The sequence below is a fragment of the Pagrus pagrus genome, assembly GCF_965226575.1.
Source record: "Pagrus pagrus genome assembly, chromosome: 3".
NCBI lineage: Eukaryota > Metazoa > Chordata > Actinopteri > Spariformes > Sparidae > Pagrus > Pagrus pagrus.
Window position 1 is genome coordinate 29,937,373 of NC_140187.1, and position 20,099 is coordinate 29,957,471.

Here is a 20,099-nt window from a genome sequence, read left to right on the forward strand (position 1 = left end):
GGTCTTGCCGAGGCTCTTGATGGGTTTCTCGGTGACCAATGGAATCAGGGTGCCGTCCAGAGAGAAGCGGAACTTGTCAGTCACTTTCCCTCTCTTGAGCACCAGGGACCTAGATTTTGCAGGCTTGAAACACATCTGAGCCCAGGTTATGATCTTCTCCAAGCCCTGAAGGATCCAACGGCACCCCGGCACTGACATCGTTGTAACTGTCAGGTCGTCCATAAAGGCTCTGATTGGGGGCTGGCGGACTCCAGACTTGGTGAGCGGACCTCTGCACTCGACTTCGGCTGACTTGACCAGCATGTTCATGGCCAAGGCAAAGAGTATCAATGAAATAGTACATCCAGTGATGATCCCTTTCTCCAGCCGATGCCACTCAGATGTGACTGTCCCAGAGGTGACTCTCAGCTTGAAACTCTTGTAATAGTCCAACATAAGGTCCCTGATTTTACCTGGGACATGGTGCCAATTAGGGGTGTTCCAACAAGGGTACCTCACGATTCGATTCGATTTCGATTATGGGAGCTTCGATTCGATTATTGGCCACGATTCTTCGATTATTGCAATTTTTAATGCTTTTTTCCATACAAGATTGATTTTGTCTTCATCTGGGGCTATATTTGTAAATAAATAGCCTATCAATTAACTCAGTTCCTCTAAAACTACACTCATAAAGTAAATAACAAGGTTTTTTGAACATTTGACTTGTATTTTTCAAAGACACAAAATATTTTATTTTATGACTATGTAAACATTTGCACTTTGACCTACTTAACTTTGACCAGGGAAAGCTCCACTTGCAGGAGAGCCCCCTCTATTGGCGGAAAACACTGAAAACAGTCAAGCCCTGGATTTAATGAGGCGTAAACATGTGACGTGACGTGGCGTGAAGCACGAAGTTGGGCAGTGATCAGTGACAACAAAGTTGTCTTCAAAATAAGAGCTTTACATTGCACCCCATTGGATTTTAGAACTGGGTTCTTAGCGGGGGGCTTTTAATTTGAAAGTAGCGACCGTTCGTAGCTTGCCGCTACACAACAGCTGACAGTCAGCAGCTACTAGCTGTTTGGTTGTGTCCGCTAGCTGTCAGCTACAGAGACCGAGGAGACGGTAGCATCTCCCGGATCTCAGCGGCTTTCCAGTTGCTCATCTTGACATCCGCGGATGAAGTGATGAACTGACCGCTGTGATCAGCTGTTTCCTGGTTTTAAAACTCCCGGCTGCGGGTCGCACAACAGTGCACGTTATCGACACCTCCGCCCATGTCCCGCAATTGCCGGCACATTGACGCCTCGGATTTAGATAGCAATGGAGGCGGCAGTAAGTGTACCCTCAGAGGCGTCAAATTGGCGCACCAAAACAGACCGCCAATTTGCCGCCTTCTGTCTAAATGCGCAGACCTAGCAAAGCATCGATGTTAATCGATGCCGAATCGTCACGTGAAGCATCGCGATGCATCGCCACATCGATGAATTGCACCCACCTCTAGTGCCAATCCAGTGCTGTTTCCACCAGCTTATGGGGAATGGATCCATAAGCATTGGTGAGGTTGAGCCACAGCACTGCAAGGTCTCCTTTCCATTCTCTTGCCTCTCTGAACAACTGCGTGACCACACCTGTATGCTCGAGGCATCCTGGGACCCTTGGGATTCCACCCTTCTGTACAGAGGTGACGATGTACTCATTCTTCAGGAGGAACTCCATCAACCGACGGGATAGGATGCTGAAGAATATTTTCCCCTCAACACTGAGCAGCGAGATGGTTCTGAACTGCTCAATGTTCTTAGCATTCTCCTCCGTGGGAATCCAGACACCTTCTGCAAATCTCCATTGTTGGGCTACCATTCCCCTCCTCCAGAATACCCTCAGGATCTTCCACAACCGGTGAAGGAGTCTGGGACACCTCTTGTAAACCTTGTAGGGCGCTTGGTCCAGGGGCTGAGCTGGCTCTGGCCACCTTGACGACCTCCTGAACCTCCTTCCAACTGGGCTCCTTGCTGATGAAGTCCGTGGTGGGTCCTGGGGGGTCTATCAAAGGTCTATAGGGACCTAGGTCTTCCTCCCTAGCAGCATCACTGTAGGTGTTGCGGAGATGGTGGTCGATCTCCTCTTTGGGACAAACGAGGTGGCCGCTTCGTTTCTGTCCAAGCAACTGCTTGGTGACTCCAAAGGGGTTTGCGATGAAGGCAGATCGTCCCTTGGCCCTCTCTTTCCCCTGCTGTCTGTGCCATTCTGCCCTTCGAAGAGTGGTGAGCTTCTTCCTGAGGATGCCGCGAAGTTCTGATAGTGCATCCCTTTCCTCTTCTCGCGCTTCCTTGTACTGCCGCTTCAGGACCCGCAGCTCCTGCCTTATCTGGCTGATCTTCTCTGCCCTACAGTTGTTCATGTAGGGGGTCTTGGTACCCAACTTCTCCACTGTACCAAACCTCAGCAAGGCTGATGATGATGATTGCCATGGTTTTGAGCTTCCTGTCTGTGAGCCCTTGGCTGCTACTTCTAGGATGTTGTCCACATCATCATCAAACCACTCTGTGTCCTTACTGGCCGGAGGCCACTTGAGCCGACGATGTTCGGTTACCCTGCCTTGGTCTGGGGCTACTGGTACGTGGAGGTTCCGGGCACTGTGGGGTGACTCCGGGCCTGGCTCCTCCTGCATCTCACCAGGGGTGATCCCTGTGCGCTGTATCAGTTGCTCCTTCATCTAGCATTTCATTTTGGTCTGGTGGATCTTCAGGCCACATGGGTTTTTGCCTACCCCGGTTGCCGTCTCTCCGAGCTGTCCACTGTCCCTCCAGTTGTCGCCACACTATTCATGGTTGTCATCCAGTCTGTTCCTGAATGTCACTGGCCAGGCCAGGGTCAAGTAGTTAAATATACATCTATTGATGCACTTACACACATCATCAGTGATGGAACCTGGGGTCATTGGGAAGTTTGTACCAGTTTCTTCCTTATTGTTTTAGTCCATAAATGGATTTCGTTTGTATACTAGTTTCTCTCATGTGTCTGATGTCTTTTCAAAACCCTCTGGTTGTTCTAAGAAAATTTCTTCCTCTATTGGGGCATGCAAGTATGCTGTTTTCACATCCATCTGATGAACGATTATGTCGTTTTGAACTGCTACCTGCATCGATGCTCGCACTGAGTTGAGGTTTGCTGTTGGAGCAAATGTCTCATGGTAGTCTATGCCTTTTGTGTGGGTGAACCCCTTTGCAACGTATCTATATGGAGCTAGAACAGTCTCATAATGAATAAATGCACACAGAAATTAATAAATGCACAAAAAAGATTCACAAATGTATTTGGGGATTTGTATATACTCAAAACACAAATACATTTTCAATGCACACACAAATATGTTTCATTTCATATGTAAGTAACAAATATTCACATATAAAAAATAAGATTCATAAACATATTTCCAATGCACACACAAATAAAAAAAAAAATCACAAATACATGAATGTTAAAGTATTTGCAATCTTCATCAAATACGCATTTGGGGCTTGTTACATTCATATATGAACTGTTGGACCTGTATTTACAAAGTGCTTTTAATTTGTAAACCTCCCTGCATTTGTGTGTGAAAGTTTTGAGACTCCCCTGACGTGACTCTGATCCACAAATGCGTTTTTTCTAAGAGGAGGTTGTCTGTAGCCAATCAGATGTTTCCCTCCTTTACAGCCAATCACGTGAGTGTCTCCCCCACGAGGGGTGATTATGACGTCATTAAAACGCGCACCGCAGGTAGGCAGGCAGGCAGCCCGTGCTGTTTGGGCGAGAGGCTGGAAGCTAGCAGGACGGCGGAGACGAAAGATGGCCTCTGGCAGTTCAAGTGTAAGTAAAAAGTACTAATTTCTTGTGAATCTTTTACATAAGTCATATTCCAGAATTATGAATTGTTTGTCCAACCAAACAAAAAATACAGCTGAATGCATTTACCTTCTGTCACTGAAAACAGGTTTCAGACCTGATTTAGCGTCACGATTCATGCTAAACAGTCATTCATAATTCTGGAATATGACTTATGTAAAAGATTCACAAGAAATTAGTACTTTTTACTTACACTTGAACTGCCAGAGGCCATCTTTCGTCTCCGCCGTCCTGCTAGCTTCCAGCCTCTCGCCCAAACAGCACGGGCTGCCTGCCTGCCTGCCTACCTGCGGTGCGTGTTTTAATGACGTCATAATCACCCCTCGTGGGGGAGACACTCACGTGATTGGCTGTAAAGGAGGGAGACATCTGATTGGCTACAGACAACCTCCTCTTAGAAAAAATGCATTTGTGGATCAGAGTCACGTCAGGGGAGTCTCAAAACTTTCACACACAAAAGCAGGGAGGTTTACAAATTAAAAGCACTTTGTAAATACAGGTCCAACAGTTCATATATGTATGTAACAAGCCCCAAATGCGTATTTGATGAAGATTGCAAATACTTTAACATTCATGTATTTGTGATTTTTTTTTAGATTTGTGTGTGCATTGGAAATATGTTTATGAATCTTATTTTTTATATGTGAATATTTGTTACTTACATATGAAATGAAACATATTTGTGTGTGTGCATTGAAAATGTATTTGTGTTTTGAGTCACATGTATATACAAATCCCCAAATACATTTGTGAATCTTTTTTGTGCATTTATTAATTTCTGTGTGCATTTATTCATTATGAGACTGTTCTAGCTCCATATATCTAGCCTTAAATATATTCCCCTTTTCAGCATTTTCTTTAATGGCATAGACCATTCTGTCTTCATAGCCCAGGATTTCTGAATCAAATATAGTTTGTGTCTGTTGTTCAACACTGTTCCTTTTAATGAACTTCACCAGTCTATGGTTTGACACCTTTTCTGTGTGTGGATTGTAGATCAGGTATGCCGGGCTGTTCTTACTGTGCCCAACAAATATACCTTTCTCACCTCTGGGGTCTAGTTTCTTATGATCATATTTGTAGGTATAACACTCAGATCCAAACACCCACATTTTTTACAGATTTGGTTTCCTTCCTGTTAACATGTAATATGGTGTATTTTTGGTCCGGTCATTGTAAAATCTGTTTTGAACATGAGAGGCATGTTGTACAGCATAGGGCCACAATACTTTTGGTAATCCCTTCTCTAATAAGAGACATCTTCCCATTTCAAAAAGGGTTCTCCACTGTCTCTCGGCTGTACCATTTTGATGAGGAGAGTATGGAGATGATGTTTCATGTCCTATACCCTTTTCCCTCAACAGTGATTGGAAAGCATCACTCAGTGTATTCAGTGCCATTGTCTGATCTTGATCCTACCATATGGTGCACTGTCTGCAAGGAATTTCCTTGTAGCCAGAGTCGTGTCACTTTTGTTTTTAAGGAAGTAAACAAACATGGCACCTGAAAAATCATTTGTGAATGAAATTGCATATTTATGTCCATCTTGAGTAGTTGATTCAATGGGACCTGCTAAGTCTGTAGCTGTGTCTCAATTCAGGGGCTGCATCCTTCGAAGGACGCGGCCTTTGCAGAGGTACCTTCAAAAGCCGCGTCCACCGTTGTTAAATGGGAGGGTCTAGCCTTCGGAGTATTTCCTGGTTGGATCACGATTTCTGCCACCCAGGCCCGCGAAAGTGACAATCTACACCACTTGATGTCGCAATTTTCCTTCTTTCTTCCTCCTTTTTGGGCGCTCAAAGAATCTTGGGATATGGGAGGCCACGAAGGATAGTAGCAGTGCATCCTCCAAAAAGAGGGAAAAGAAGGCCACATTTGTGGAGTACATTTGGAGGAGCCTTTGAATTGGGACGGCCTCGCGCGGCGTTGTGATGTAATTGGCCTTCAAATGCGCCCTTCGTAGGATGCAGCCCCTGAATTGAGACACAGCCTGTATGTACTAGCTCCAGGGGTGCACTAGCTTTTGCAACAGTTTTCTTATTTTTGCTATTGGTGAATTTACCCTCAGTGCAGACAATGCAGCCTATCTTGGTGTTACCTGTGATCTTCATACCCTCTACTACATTTGGTCATTTCAACATATCATCAATATTGCAGTGTCCCAGAATCTCATGCCATGTTTTGACATCCCAAGATGAACTCTCTTTGTCACTGGACATCATATCATTTACTTTATATTCAACACATTGTTTGGTATTTACCATTTTCAGGTAGTACAGTCTCTCATACACCTCGATGTGGAAAACGGTCCCCTCTTTGTGTATCAGTTCATTTTGTCCCTCTTGGAAGATGACTTTGGCTCTGATGGTTGTAGCTGCTTTCACAGAGAATATACTCTGTGGATACGATGGGATGAATAAGGCCTTTCTCAGTGTGACCTTGACGCATCTTCCTTCTCTGTCTTGCAAACACATCTCTGCCTCCCCTCATTTTAATGCCACGCTGTTTATCCTGGTTCCATCAGCTAGCTCCATGTAATGTGCACTTGGGTCAAAGATCTCATGAAATTTTGTGAATGTGCTTTCTTCAGTTATGATGTGTGATGTTGCTCCACAATCTACCATTAGTCAGTTTCTTTTGATATTGTCTGGCAGAAATGTTTGACTGACCTTGAATACAAATGTTTGTTCTTCCTCTTGGTCTTCTTGTCCTTCTGCTATTTGTTTTGCATCATCTTTGTGCTTGGTCATTCTCATGCCTGTCTTGTCACTGTGTGGTGAGCTTCGATGGTAGCTGCACCACTTTGGTTCTTCTTTTTCGTGGCAATCTTTCGCAATATGGCTGCGGTTTCCCCATTCATAGCAGACGACAGATGATATGTCTGCTTTCATCACATTGTCTGATTTTACCTTAGTGACACACTTTTCTGTCTCTTCATAGCTTCGTAGTTTACTCTTGAACTGGACAAATGTTAATTTCTCGCTGCTCTGCGTCGTATGAATGGTGAAAGCCTTATATGACTCTGGGAGGCCTTTCAGTATCATGGCTATTATCAGCCCGTCACTTACGACTTCTTTTGCAGTTCTTAGGTAAGTTACTGCCTTTTCAGCTCAGATGATGTAGTCCGTCAGTTTCTTCTGACTCTTTCTTTAGTGAAGTTAGTTCTGTGTATAGAGCAATAATTCTGGGCTTACCCTAACTGGCGTAATGGTCCCTTAATATTTGTAGCACTTTTCTGCCATCATCTGCCGCCTCTCTTATCACCAACGACAGGCTTTTATCGTTGAGGAATTGAATTAGCTCTGCGTAGCATTCTTCGTTCTTAGAGTGCTTAGTGCTCCGTTAGAAATAAACAAGACAACCCACAATGCCTCTCTGCACACACAAAAAAAACAAGTCACACTGTATGTATGACTTACAAAATAGGTGGATAAAATAAATTAGTCATAAATATAATATGAGAGCATGTTATTCTAACAAATGAGATAATACATCTAAAACTATAAGATGAGAACACATAATTTGACAGTAGAGACCAAAAAGAGAGCTAGAAGAGAGTGAATGTTGGACTTACATTCACCAGGAATCCAATTAAATAATAATGTTATCCATAACTGCTGGATGTGTGAATATTATAAGCAAGGTGAAAGGTGACGTGATGTCTCTCTGTTCACAGCTTGTTTCTGCTGCCCCCAAGTGGCCAGAAAAGAAAATGTTATTGCAGGTTAAATGAAACACAGGTGAAAGACTTGGTTGCCTTTTTGAACAACTTTGTATTAATTAATGTCATATTTATACAACCTCCTAGCACATTGTTAGCATCTGTGCTTATATTGCATTTCACCTTTAATTTTATTTTCTAATTGAATTACACTGCATTGTCATTTTAGAGTTTATTTAATCCCGTGTGTTCTAGTTCTTGTTATGTTTATCTATTTTATGATGTTCACTATAATTAAAATTTAACACAAAACCCAGACTAATATCATAATAATGTTTGTATTGTTGGACTTTGATGCTTGTTTATTAAAATGTATGAATTTTGCGTCATAGTTCAACTTGCAAAGGGATACCCACTTCCTGCACTTAGAAACATGACCCTTCTGAACACCAGGCTTCAGATCCTGAAGGTAAGAGGCTGCATGTTTTCTGCAAAACTGCATGTTTTGTGGCAAGCTGCGTTTCTTATTTGACATGGAATTTAAATGTGAGCAGAGAACTTCTTAAATGTGTAGATTATCAACAGAATTCATAACCTCAGAGCTGTTAATAACTGTTGAAATGTTTCTGTGGTGTGTTTTTCTCCAGGACAATATCCTGATTGGGACAGATGTCCAGTTCACAGGTTAAACAGCATTTCTGCAAACTCCCAGAGATTATTTCTGCACTGCACACGCCACCATGATCACAGCCAGAGTACAACTTCTACGAGCCTGAGAAACAAGCATCTCCTCAATTTTTTTTTTTTTTTAATAAGTTAGCTTTTTTATTCTATTTTTCTGTATCTTTTATTTAAATTTGAACTCAGACCAGGTTTTCTAGATATGAAATGTAGATGAACTTTTCCAGCAGGGTAACTGCAGTCATGTAGTAACAGGACACAGTCTGCAGGACAGGGTTTGCAGTTTGTCACAACAATCATCTTCTTTATAATAACATGCTTCTTCCAAAGCAGATCGCAGCACTTTCTGCTGCTGACTTTGGGAAAATTCTTTCTAAAAACTTTCTGACTTTGTAGCTCACAGAGCGATTTCGGCAAATGTGCTGACCCACGACATCTTGACTGCAGTCCCAGAAAAAATGCAGAGACATCAATCAAGCACAAGACAAAACAGATAAGATACAGTAGTTTGTATTAAAAAATCACTATATTTGACATCATCTTGACAGGTTTTCGTACTTTAAGCAGTTCAGTACGCACATACACATTGGTATTACTAGGGCTGCAGCCAACAATGATTTTCATATTGATTCACTAGTCAATTAATCAACTTATCATTGCAGCTCTAGTAAATACGGACTGTATAAATAACACATTGCAGTTTTCATAGCAGTCCAGGGTGACTGTAAGATGACCAAAATCCCAGTAAAACCAGCCTCTGTGTGTCTTCACTGTCAACAAGGGTAGTGTGCTAGTTTTCCAAAGGAATAAGAGTTTGTTTCCTGTGCTGTCACCTGGGTCAATCAAGGGCATGTCTCAGTCCTGCTTATGTCTGAGGCCACATGTTCATCAAGCTTGCTGTGCTTCACCGTGCCTCTCAGGGAGCTGTGACTGATGGCGCGGCCTCTCAGGCTCTGCGAGTTGGCCGCCAGTATCTATATTAAAGACACAAAGAATGAATGAGTGAATGAAGAAACCTTTTAAATTACCAGATAATGCCTTAAAGTTCTTCACTGTGTTGAAATGATGTCCTCCGACTGTTACCATTGACTATCAGCAGACTGTTTTTCATGCTAGTTTCTGAGACCTTCATGAATTTTATGTGATTTTAATAAAGATGCCTAAATCTGAACACCTGGGATTGATTTCTCATTTTAGAAGAAGAAGAAGAATCTTTATTTATGTCACATATCATACAACGTACAACATGGTGAAACTGGCACTCTGCATTGAACCCATCCAAGGGGAGCGGTGGGCAGCGTATTTGCCCGGGGACCAACTACAGATCTTAGCCAGTGCCTTGATCAAGAGCACTGACTGGAGAAGAAATGTTTTTATCTTGAATGAGTGGGAGTGTTTTACATTGGTAAAAAACTTATTAGTGCTCTTTGGTGCAAAAAGCAAAGGCAAATCCACACCAAGAAGGATCATTATCATTATAGTGATAACAATGTGACAATCCAGCACCCGCTGCATGCTCCAGCTGTGTCGGCATCTTAGGAAAATAGTTTCAGATGACCTGTTACTGCTGCACGATACAAAATCTAACAAACAAACAACATTTTAAAATGGTTTCACGAAATTCTTCAAAGATAAGCAGAGGTCAGGGAATCCAACACTCTGACATGATAGTTGTTGCTTTTTATTCCTACTGTCGTACGAGTCAAAATCAATTATCCTGAGGATGTCATTAAAGACGGTAAACTTCAGAGACCCCATTAGTGCCGCTGACTGTGAAGTGATTAATAAGTTGTATACATAACCCAGACTGAGTCTCTACAGTAGACCATCTGAAAAGTGTTTCAATTAGCCAACATAAAAGAGGTCAGCTACAGGTAGAAACCAATATTATCAGCACTCCTGCAACAATTACTTTGTAGAAAAATGTCTCCAGAATCAAACTTATTGATGCCTCTGATTGGCTGTCAGTGATCGTTTTCTTTGGGATCACTGACAGTCAATCTGTCTTTGAGTTTATAGTTGTGGTATGGACTCCACCATGTACTTGAGTTAGGAAATTGTTTTATCTGTTATTTATTTTATATATAACATATTGTTATAGTTCTTGTTCTTGGTGTGGACAACCCTTAACATTATTTCTGAATGACCTTAAACACATCTTTCTGTACTATCAGCCAATTAATATCAATATATCTGTCTTAAACTAAAATCTACCAGTCAGGCTTGATTTAATAAAACATGTAACCAAGTGTGTGACTTTTTAAAGTTATACTACCTTCACCAGCACATAGTCTCCAGCAGTGACCGGTGCAGTGTTGGACTCTGCAGGCTGAACAGAAACATCTTCTTTGGGGAAAATCACTTTCATGTTGCCATCAGTTCTCCCACACAGGTCCTGAGCAGATCTTTTACTCTCCTGTTTAAAAATGGAAAGCAGAGATGAGCGTTGTTGCCTGGTAACATGTTGCAGTAGCCCGGTACACTGGAACAGGACTTCCTCTTTTATCGAGGTGGAGCAGGTTTCTCATTCATGATTCAATGTCTGCATTACTATAGGAGTAGGCCTGTCATGATAACAAATTTTGCTGGACGATAGAGGGTCAAAGATCAATAAACCTTTATTTCTAAAAAATATTTAACATTGGAATGTGAAGAAGACATTTTAAATATCCAAAATAAATAAAGATGGAGGTTGTGGCCAGCCAAGACTCCTTACTGCAGCAACAATGTTAGCACCATTGTCTGTATTGATGCAGAGGCGTGACGATACGCGTGATGATGATGACGTATGTGTTTTTTTTCAAGGTGTTTCCCCGTGTCCTCCTATTAATCTAAATGTACCAGCTGTCTGTTAATAATCTTATGGATGCTGTTATAATGTGTTGTGATTGAGATCCTGACTCACCAAACATCATGGAAAGTGACAAAGTTAAGTTTTTCTATAACTTACATAATTACATAATCGCCATCAGTAAACAGGACGCTGTCTGACTATTTCACTTGCTGGGTTCACAAAGTTCACCCTCGGTCGAGAGGACTGACCATCGCGACAAACAGTTGGTGAGTTAAAGTTTTTTGCCGGGGACAGATGCTGTATTTCGGGCAGAAATGTGACGAAGCGTCGATGGGACCGACAGGCTGACGGACACTTCTCCACGAATAACTGCGGCATTATTTTCCTCATCTAAGTTATAAGACACGAGCAGTTACTACGTTACTGTTGTTTGGTCCTGTAACGTTGCTTTGTGGGACATTAATCTTTATTTTGTTGAGTGAAGGATCTGTACAGTTATCAGACACCAACACCATCAGATCGACATGCCCGCGCTCCACGCCACCGGCTCAGTTCGCCAATAATGCGCCTCTGATACCTCCGGAGGCGAAATTTCAGCCCTCGCTACATCTGAAATTTTCAGACAGAGGCAGATGCGGAGAATTGGCGGAGGATCCCTGCATGCAAACGGCGGTGTGAATGGGGCTAGTGACTGACGAGAGGGTTCAAGTGAGAGACACGAGGAAAACAAACAGGCATGCAAATAGAAATTATCGAGGCCGGCAAAATTATCAAGCTCATTTTAATTTATCGTACGATTAATTGACTTATTGACTATCGTGACAGGCCTATATAAGAGCCAATCAATCATCTCCCTCACATTATGAGAACGAGGTCAAAGTATCAACAAGAGTCTACAGCCATGATAGTGGCTCTGTGAGGCAGCGCCTGCTTTGAGCTAAATGCAAATGTCACCATGCTAACATGAAGATGCTGAGGGAGGGTAATGTTTCCCATGTTCACTATCTTAGTTTAGCGAGTTAGCATGCTACCATGTACTGATCAGCATCAAATCCAAAGTATAGCCGAGGATGATGAAGTATGTATCAGCCACGCCTGCAGTACTCACTCCCTCCACCAGGACAAGCTGTTTGCTGCCGATGAGAGCAGCGTTGACCCTCGCAGCTTCCTCTCTGAACACACTGATACACTCCTCCAGCCTCCGCTGCTTCACCTCCGCTGGCACATCGTCCTGTAGCCGATGGAAGGCGTGTGTTTTCTGAGAGAGAAACATTTAAACTAGATTTTATAGGGCGTCTGAAAAGAACACCTGAAAATAACAGCTTGGATTTCATTGTGAAATACAGTTTCACGTATAGTACGAACACACGACAGCTCACCTTTCTCATACTGTAGGCAAACAGGAAGCCCACATTGTAGCCCACCTCTCTGATCAGAGACAGAGTCAGCTGGTGGTCGTCCTCCGTTTCCCCACAGAAGCCTGAGATGAAGTCGCTGCTGAGACTCACCCCTAACACACACACACACACACACACACACACACACACACACACACACACACACACACACACACACACACACACACACACACACACACACACACACACACACACACACACACACACACACGTCATTCATGTTAAACACAGAAAACACACTACTTTACCTTAAACAAATTATGAGCAGGGAGGTGCAACATGGCTGTGATACACGAGTAGTTTTACTTTTACTTAAGTAAGCTGTCTTTAAAGTCACAGTACTTTTACTCGAGTAAAATACTGTACTAGTACACTTTCCATCCTTCCAAATTAAATTTTAAAACTGTTGTTTTTTGTCGCCTACCTGGAATAATTCTCTTGACGTTCTTCACCAGATCAAGGTAGGCCTCTCTTGTGTAGCTGTAAATTTAAATTAAAGTATTTTTTAAGAAACTAATTGCTTTGATGACTTAATTTGGGAATAAAGCATAGTGGTCTCTTACCCACGGCGCATCGCTTTCAGGACCTTGCTGCTCCCACTCTGGGCTGGAAGGTGGATCTGCTGACAAATGTTCCCTCGCTCTGCAATCAGATGCAAAACCTGACAACACCAGCACATAGACCAGGTCAGGAAGTCTCAATTATCCAAGTTAATACAGGAAAAAGAAAGAAGCAGGGTTTTGTAGGACATTTTTTAGTGCTTCATTTTGTTAGAGTTAAAGGATAAGTACCGTTTTTTACAACCTGGACCTTATTTCTGGCAAAAGATATGGTCATTTACTCACCCAGATAACTTTGGTGTCATTCGGCGTCGTTCGGACGAAATTAGATCCAGTGTAGCGATATATCCATATAATGGGAGAGACGGGGCAGCGACACACAGCCTCTATATAACGCATTATCTGCCACGAAACTAGTTAATTTCATCAATATTTTGTTACGATATGCTAGCGCTATTAGCCTCTGAGTCCGGGCTCGTCCGTTATCAACATCCGGGGTCAAACTAGCAGCAGCAGCTACAGGTAAACAAGGCGCGCTGTCGCGGGTGCGCGCGCAGCTCAGAGACGACATCTTCCAGGTCAGAGGTAGTAGATCAGCCTACAGACCCCGGATGTTGACAATAGACGAGCCCGGACTCAGAGGCTAATAGCGCTAGCATTTCATAACAAAATATTGATGAAATGAACTAGTTTCGTGGCAGATAATGTGTTATATAGAGGCTGTGTGTCGATGCCCCGTTACTCCCATTATATGGATATATCGCCGCTACACTGGATCTAATTTCGTCCGAACGACGCCGAATGACACCAAAGTTATCTGGGTGAGTAAATGACCATATGTTTTGCCAGAAATAAGGTCCAGGTTGTAAAAAACGGTACTTATCCTTTAAGCTGCTGCTGTCTTCAGCAGAATTGAAAGCTAGTGAAGTGTAACATGCCCCTGCTGTTTCTTTGCTGTTGTTTGTGCACACATTTTTTCTTGTTTTGTTCAATACACTTTTTATATTCTTTGTCTTCTGTCTATACATGTTGCATGGCCACCTGGTGGTCATACTTTGTAATTATTGTAATTTCTGACCCGTGAATTCATTTGCCTTCTACTCATGTTTTTGCAATTATCTAGGATCTATTAAACAGGAGACTGTGCTGAGGGTGTCACCCTGAAGAAGGTTGTTTGTGTCTCTACCTGTGGATTGTTACTCAGCTTGTTTTTAACATTCATGGTCTACATCTTTAAGAATTTCACCATGAAACAGCCATCTGAATATCTGAATAAAGGCTGTTTTTCTTCTTTTGTTTTCCATATCAAAGAGCACCTGCATCACACTTTGTTTGAACTTCCGACCCCTTTCTGTTTGTGTACTGTGTACCTCGTCAGGGAAATCCTTGGGATGAGGGGAAGTGAATCTGATCCTCATGTCGGGATCGATGTGTGACACTCGGTCCAGCAGGTCGGAGAAGCGCAGACCTCCCTGTCTAGGTCTATAGACGGTCTTGAAACCCCGGCTGAGCTGGGTCAGGTCTGAGCTGCAGAACTGTTCCTCTGACGTGTCTCTGTAGCTGTTCACGTTCTGACCCAGCAAAGTCACCTCCCTCACACCCTGAACAAAAACACCCAACACACACATACACACATTATTTATTCACGACATTCATTTTCAGTGCTGAGCTTACACTATTATGTAAATTTTAGCATCGTCTTCAGCTCTTCATTTTACTCATCTTTAAAAGCACCATGTTATATGACTGACCTCCTCATCGTCGTCTACAGTGTACAATGTCACAGCCTTCCTTACTATTCTAGTATTGCTCTAATTCCGTCAGCTCACACCTGCCATTAAAATGCGTCTCAAGTGACCACTTGTGATCAGATCTCACAATAAACACGTACATCACTCAGACAGACACGTTTTTTACACAATTTACAAGAAGGTCCAAATAATTAAGAATTTGTCAGAGACAGCATTTCACTAACTTTCTAAAGTTTCTCCTGACACAACGACTCGCATAACTGAGTGATTTTTAAGGGAGTCTTGGGATTTTCTACATGGGCGACAAAGCAGCGTCCCATATCGGTTACTGTTTCCTGTATTTGTAAAATTCTGCATGTTTACCGTCAATTAAATGTTGTCGTCTTTCATAAATTGAGTGTAAATTGTGAAATCCGTTGAAACAGTGTGTTCAAACAGCTCATGAATGTTTGCAGGTAAGACGCACTTTAGACACAGAAGCAGACAAGCTGGTACAGCGATGCTGCAACAAACCAACACTTTTTACAATGAAAGAAACAATTTCATGTTTTGCATTTAATGCCCAATTTACCAAAAGGCTTGAATGACTTTGAATTTTCCGTAGCCATTTTGCAAAGTTTTTTAAGTTTCTGCTTACTCAACTCTTCAAATCACACAATTTGTGAGGAGTCTGGGGATATTGCGGTCACAGTGAACAACAACAACAGTGAACTGCCTGGACGTCAGTTGAGTAGGCCGTCAGTGTGGCCCAGGATACATGGGCGTACACACTGCTAAAAGAATATGGTAACATGTGTCTGAATGTGGTCTGAGTGATCCGATCTTAAATACGCCCCCAATACATCTCGGCGGCTTTGACAACTGTACTTAGAGCTGTCCACTTGTGGTCAATCACTTGGGACGGATGGTATAACAGGTATGAACAGAGCATCTGTTTTTTCTGCTTGATAGTGCAGCAGTTTAAACTTGAAGCTCTAACTTGCCTGGTCAGAGAGCATACGAACTTCCTCAAGTATGGAGCTGACCGGTCGACTCCTCTCCCTCCCTCGGGTGAAAGGAACAATGCAGTAACTGCACATGTTGTCACAGCCTCTCATGATGGACCTGCCAGCACAAAAGACACACACAAGGTCAACAGAGGTTACAACATAAAGACACAGTTATGCTGTGCAGAACAGGGGGACTAAAAAACACCTTACACAAAAGCACTGTATCCCTGAGGAGCACAGTGGACGGGCATGATGTCAGCGTAGGTCTCCTCTAGTGACAGCAGCACGTTGCTCGCCTGAAGACCTCCGTCAGCTACAGTCAAGAGGCGGGGAAGGTCCCGGTAGGCGTCTGGACCAGCAAGAACATCTACCAGCTTCTCCCGCTCCAAAAGCTCCGTCTTCAGCCTCTCTGCCATGCACCCTGGACAAACACAACCATTGATCTACATTTGTAGCCTCTGTAAGACAGCCCAAGCTGTGCACATATGTGAACTAACTTACCTAAAATCCCAATTTTCATTGGTGTTTGCGCCTTTAACCGTCTCTTCTTCATAGCTGTTAGCTGTTGTAGTCTATTCCAGATAGTTTGTTCAGCTTTTTCTCTGTTAATAGGAGAGTTAGTAGGTGTATCTGATTTAGTCTCATGAAAACTGCGGTAACATTTCAAAGAGCTTGATTTTTGGTTTGTGACATGATCTTACCTTATGGAGCATGTTACCAGCAGGACAACATCTGCCTGTGAGCACAATGATATTTTTAGTCAAATGTTTTGTCACAACTAATGTTAAAACTGTAGGAAGCTAAAGTTCTCCTGTACCTCACTTATGTCAACCGTGCGTAGGTATCCCTTCCCCTGTAGTATGGACCAGGCTATGTCTGTGTCGTTTACATTCATTTGACACCCATAGGTTTCAAAATACACTGTAACATTGAGTCAAAACAGCAGTTCAGCAGTTCAGCATTTCTCCCAAACAGTAAAAATTAACTTGATGGCTTTTCTTAGTGATGCAGACCAACCTTTTCTTGAATTCCCCAGCTCCAAGTCCTCAGACAGATAACTCTGGTTGTCAGAGTAGTCTCCATCTGCAGCAGAAGTCTTCTTAACTGAAGCTCCTCTGATGAAATCCTGAAAGCTTGGACCAGAGGACACCTGGGACTTGAACCTGTCTACAGTTCTCCTCCGCTCTTTAGAAGTCACACTGGTTTTAGCTAAATTAGAACAATATCTGGGTCGGATACACCTGGTGGGTTTCCAGTGTTGGGAAATAGTAAACAAGGGTTTTAAAGTCCTGATGTGTTCCATGCTTGTCGAAGTTAGCTAGCTACAAGAGCATTGGGTTTGTTGCTAATGTCGGACTAATGTCGCGCTAACTGAGGAACCACATAGCGAAGTTAGCAACTTTTAGCCGACTTCACAGCCCACACATTGTCCCTTATGTATCTTACTGGATAAAGTGCTGTTTGAGTTCTAGCTGCGTTGGGTGAATGTCATTTAGACAATCATGGCAAGTGGAGCCAAAGACGTCTGAATACCAAGAGGAGTGTCTCCTCATTCCAACGTAACGTGATAGGAACCCGGAAAACGCGTTGAGCTGCCAAAAAATACGAATGTTATTTAATAATACCGGTCGGTAATAATGATCATTTTGAGGACGGAGGCGGAAATGCTATATATATATATATATATATATATATATATATATATATATATATATATATAACTACTGGCACTATCACAACCAATATTTGTGTTTGACATTAGCCCAGAGCAACAGGAGCAACTGTTAGCCTGATTATTTTGATTAGTATTCATTCTGATAATTTTCTAACATGGCGCCAGGAGCCAAATATCGTACCTAAACGATATCACCATAACACGGTTATATTCTAAAGGCCCTGACAGTGGATAAAAAGGGGCTGTCCTGCTCAGCAAAGACGGAACGAAGCGACAGATAGTCCTCTTGCATCGCAACAGTCCGTTAGTAAAAGGTGTCCTCCGGTACGTCCAACTTTACAGTCCGTCTAAAAACCTTCTTGACGTTCCGGACGTCGGCGAAAATAAGCTTTATAGCTTCATTTTTGAATGTATCACCAAAATCCTGAATCGGCCATAAAAGCTTAACTCTGATTGGTGAGACATGCGTACTTAGTTTTCAACTTATGGTCCCACGCTGGAGCCCGAGGATGAGGGGTCGATGGGGGAGGGAAGGAGTTGGGTTCAATTAAAAAAAAAAAAAAACTGTTCTAATAACTTCTCTTCACATAAATGATCGCAGTGACAGAATATGATTATGTCTGGTCATCAGAATAAAAACACTCACCATTATGTTTGCTTTCACTCCATCTGTATCACCAACTGTTAAATACAAGGAGTGCACAACATAAATGATTAAAACAATGCAGTTTGAATTCTGTCAGAACTGTTCATTCAAATGTATTCTAGTTATGAGGCTGCAATGCGTCTTTTCGTCATATCCGCTATGGTAGAAACTGGTGATTCTGTTTGTTTTTGTCTGTTTGTTTTTCCCTCCAGGTTCTTGTCCTTTGAAGGTATGAAGGCATTTGTATTTCCTTGATGAGCAATAGTTGAAGACACTATTTTAGTGAACATTATGCACAAAGGATTTAGAAGATGGTAATGTAGTGGCTCTAATAGTCAAAGGCAACACACAATTTGTCTTTTTTTTGTGATGCAGGGAGTCAAATTCCCCCAAAATTAAATTCCATCAAAGAGGCAAGACTCAAGGAGATATGATATGTCACCAAACAAGTAAACACAGCACTGAATAAAATATTTGGAGATTTGAGACTGGAACAAGCCCCCGACAAATATCCCCTAGATGGTGTCCTGGGATACTCTCAAAGGGGACAACAGATCAAGCGGTGAGTCTAAAGATATTGGCATGTCCTAACTGGTGACCCACAAGTTGGTGAACTGTATAAAGAACATCTTAGGATAACCTTTCATAGAGGAAGAAACCTCAAAGAGGTTGGTACACTCAAATTGTCTCTGTATTAAATCAACCCAACTGGTGTCAACCTTACCAGAAGGCGATTTCAAATGTGGACAGTGCACAATACCAACTCACAACTAAGTGTGTTTTCTTTTCACCACCCTGTATCAAGAAATAAGTACGGAGCCCCCCGGTGTCAGTCGAGAAAAAAAAAAGCCCTGTACTAAACTGAGGGAACAGATTGCTAAACTGTGTGCACAGTTTACTAAACTGAGGGAACAGATTACTGAACTGAGGGAACAGATTGCCAAACTGGGCGCAGAGTTTACTAAACTGAGGGAACAGTTTACTAAACTGAGGGAACAGATTACTAAACTGAGGGAACAGATTGCTAAACTGTGTGCACAGTTTACTAAACTGAGGGAACAGATTGCTAAACTTTGCTCACAGTTTACTAAACTGAGGGAACAGATTACTAAACTTTGCGCACAGTTTACTAAACTGAGGGAACAGACTGCTAAACTTTGCACACAGTTTACTAAACTGAGGGAATAGATTACTAAATTGTGCGCACAGTTTATTAAATTGAGGGAACAGATTGATAAACTTGGCAACCCGTGCCTACGGATATGTCGTCAGTTAGCCTCCAACTGAAAGATGCGTTTGACGTGACAAACACAATACATGCAATGTTACGAAAGCAGTCAATGTACAATGCTAAACAAAATATAGCATTAACTGTAAGGCTACTCGTTAATATTGATACATTGACTTACCTGTGAGGTGCGGTATGGTCGCAATGTTGAAAAGAAGTAGCTGACGACATATCCGTAGGCGCAGGTTGCCAAATTTAGCAATCGGTTCCCTCAGTTTAGTAAACTGTGCGCACAGTTTAGCAAGCTGTTCCCTCAGTTTAGTAATCTGTTCCCTCAGTTTAGTAAACTGTGCGTACAGTTTAGCAATCTGTTCCCTCAGTTTAGTACAGGGCTTTTTTTTTTCTCGACTGACACCAGGGTGGCTCCGTAAATAAGTACAAAATCTGCAGCACAATTTCCTGTACAACCACCAGAGGCATCTATCTCATTAAGTGTCTTTGGGGTAAAGTATGGTCTATATTCCAGCCTGCTTTTCAAAGATTAAGATGGCAGAACATCGTCACACTATTCAAACTGTAAGCAAAGACAGTACAGTTGCCCTCCCCAACCTCAGCCTGGCATACTACTATTAATACATGTATTCGGATTCAAATTTACAGACAAGGAGGCAACTTAAAGGGTAACTCCATCAATTTTAACCGATGCTTACATTACCCACAATGCAATTTAGCCATTGAGTGACATCACTGGAGGCAATTTATCAGATTAAATGCAGCTTCCTCTGGAGCCACAAATGGCTTTATGCTTCTTGTTTTCACATAC

The 20,099-nt window shown here is 42.4% G+C and overlaps 1 protein-coding gene and 1 long non-coding RNA gene across 2 annotated transcripts; one reads left to right on the plus strand and one right to left on the minus strand.

The window, feature by feature from the left end:
• The first annotated feature begins 6,859 nt into the window (after positions 1-6,859).
• On the plus strand, positions 6,860-8,581 carry LOC311254975. The gene is made up of 3 exons (XR_014622300.1): positions 6,860-6,962; positions 7,927-8,003; positions 8,182-8,581. It is a non-coding gene; the product is annotated as an uncharacterized lncRNA (long non-coding RNA).
• A 128-nt stretch (positions 8,582-8,709) lies between these two features.
• cdk5rap1 (CDK5 regulatory subunit associated protein 1) lies at positions 8,710-17,274 on the minus strand. Its single transcript, XM_084349059.1, has 13 exons — positions 16,745-17,274; positions 16,545-16,648; positions 16,429-16,463; positions 16,229-16,329; positions 15,938-16,148; positions 15,722-15,842; positions 14,358-14,588; positions 12,991-13,088; positions 12,852-12,907; positions 12,389-12,519; positions 12,118-12,267; positions 10,491-10,631; positions 8,710-9,189 (listed from the first exon to the last, which is right to left on the minus strand). The coding sequence occupies exons 1-13, from the start codon at positions 17,028-17,030 to the stop codon at positions 9,058-9,060; spliced, it is 1,797 nt and encodes a 598-aa protein (XP_084205185.1). The 5' UTR covers positions 17,031-17,274; the 3' UTR covers positions 8,710-9,057.
• Positions 17,275-20,099: the final 2,825 nt, after the last annotated feature.

Bases quoted from the DNA above. Each gene is read 5' to 3' on its own strand.
- cdk5rap1 (XM_084349059.1), bottom strand. From the start codon at position 17,030: ATGGAACACATCAGGACTTTAAAACCCTTGTTTACTATTTCCCAACAC. The intron at 12,268-12,388 runs GTGAGCTGTCGT...TTTCTCTCTCAG, and splicing joins TTGCCTACAGTATGAGAAAG to AAAACACACGCCTTCCATCG. The intron at 9,190-10,490 runs GTAGTATAACTT...TCTTTAATATAG, and splicing joins GAGACTATGTGCTGGTGAAG to ATACTGGCGGCCAACTCGCA.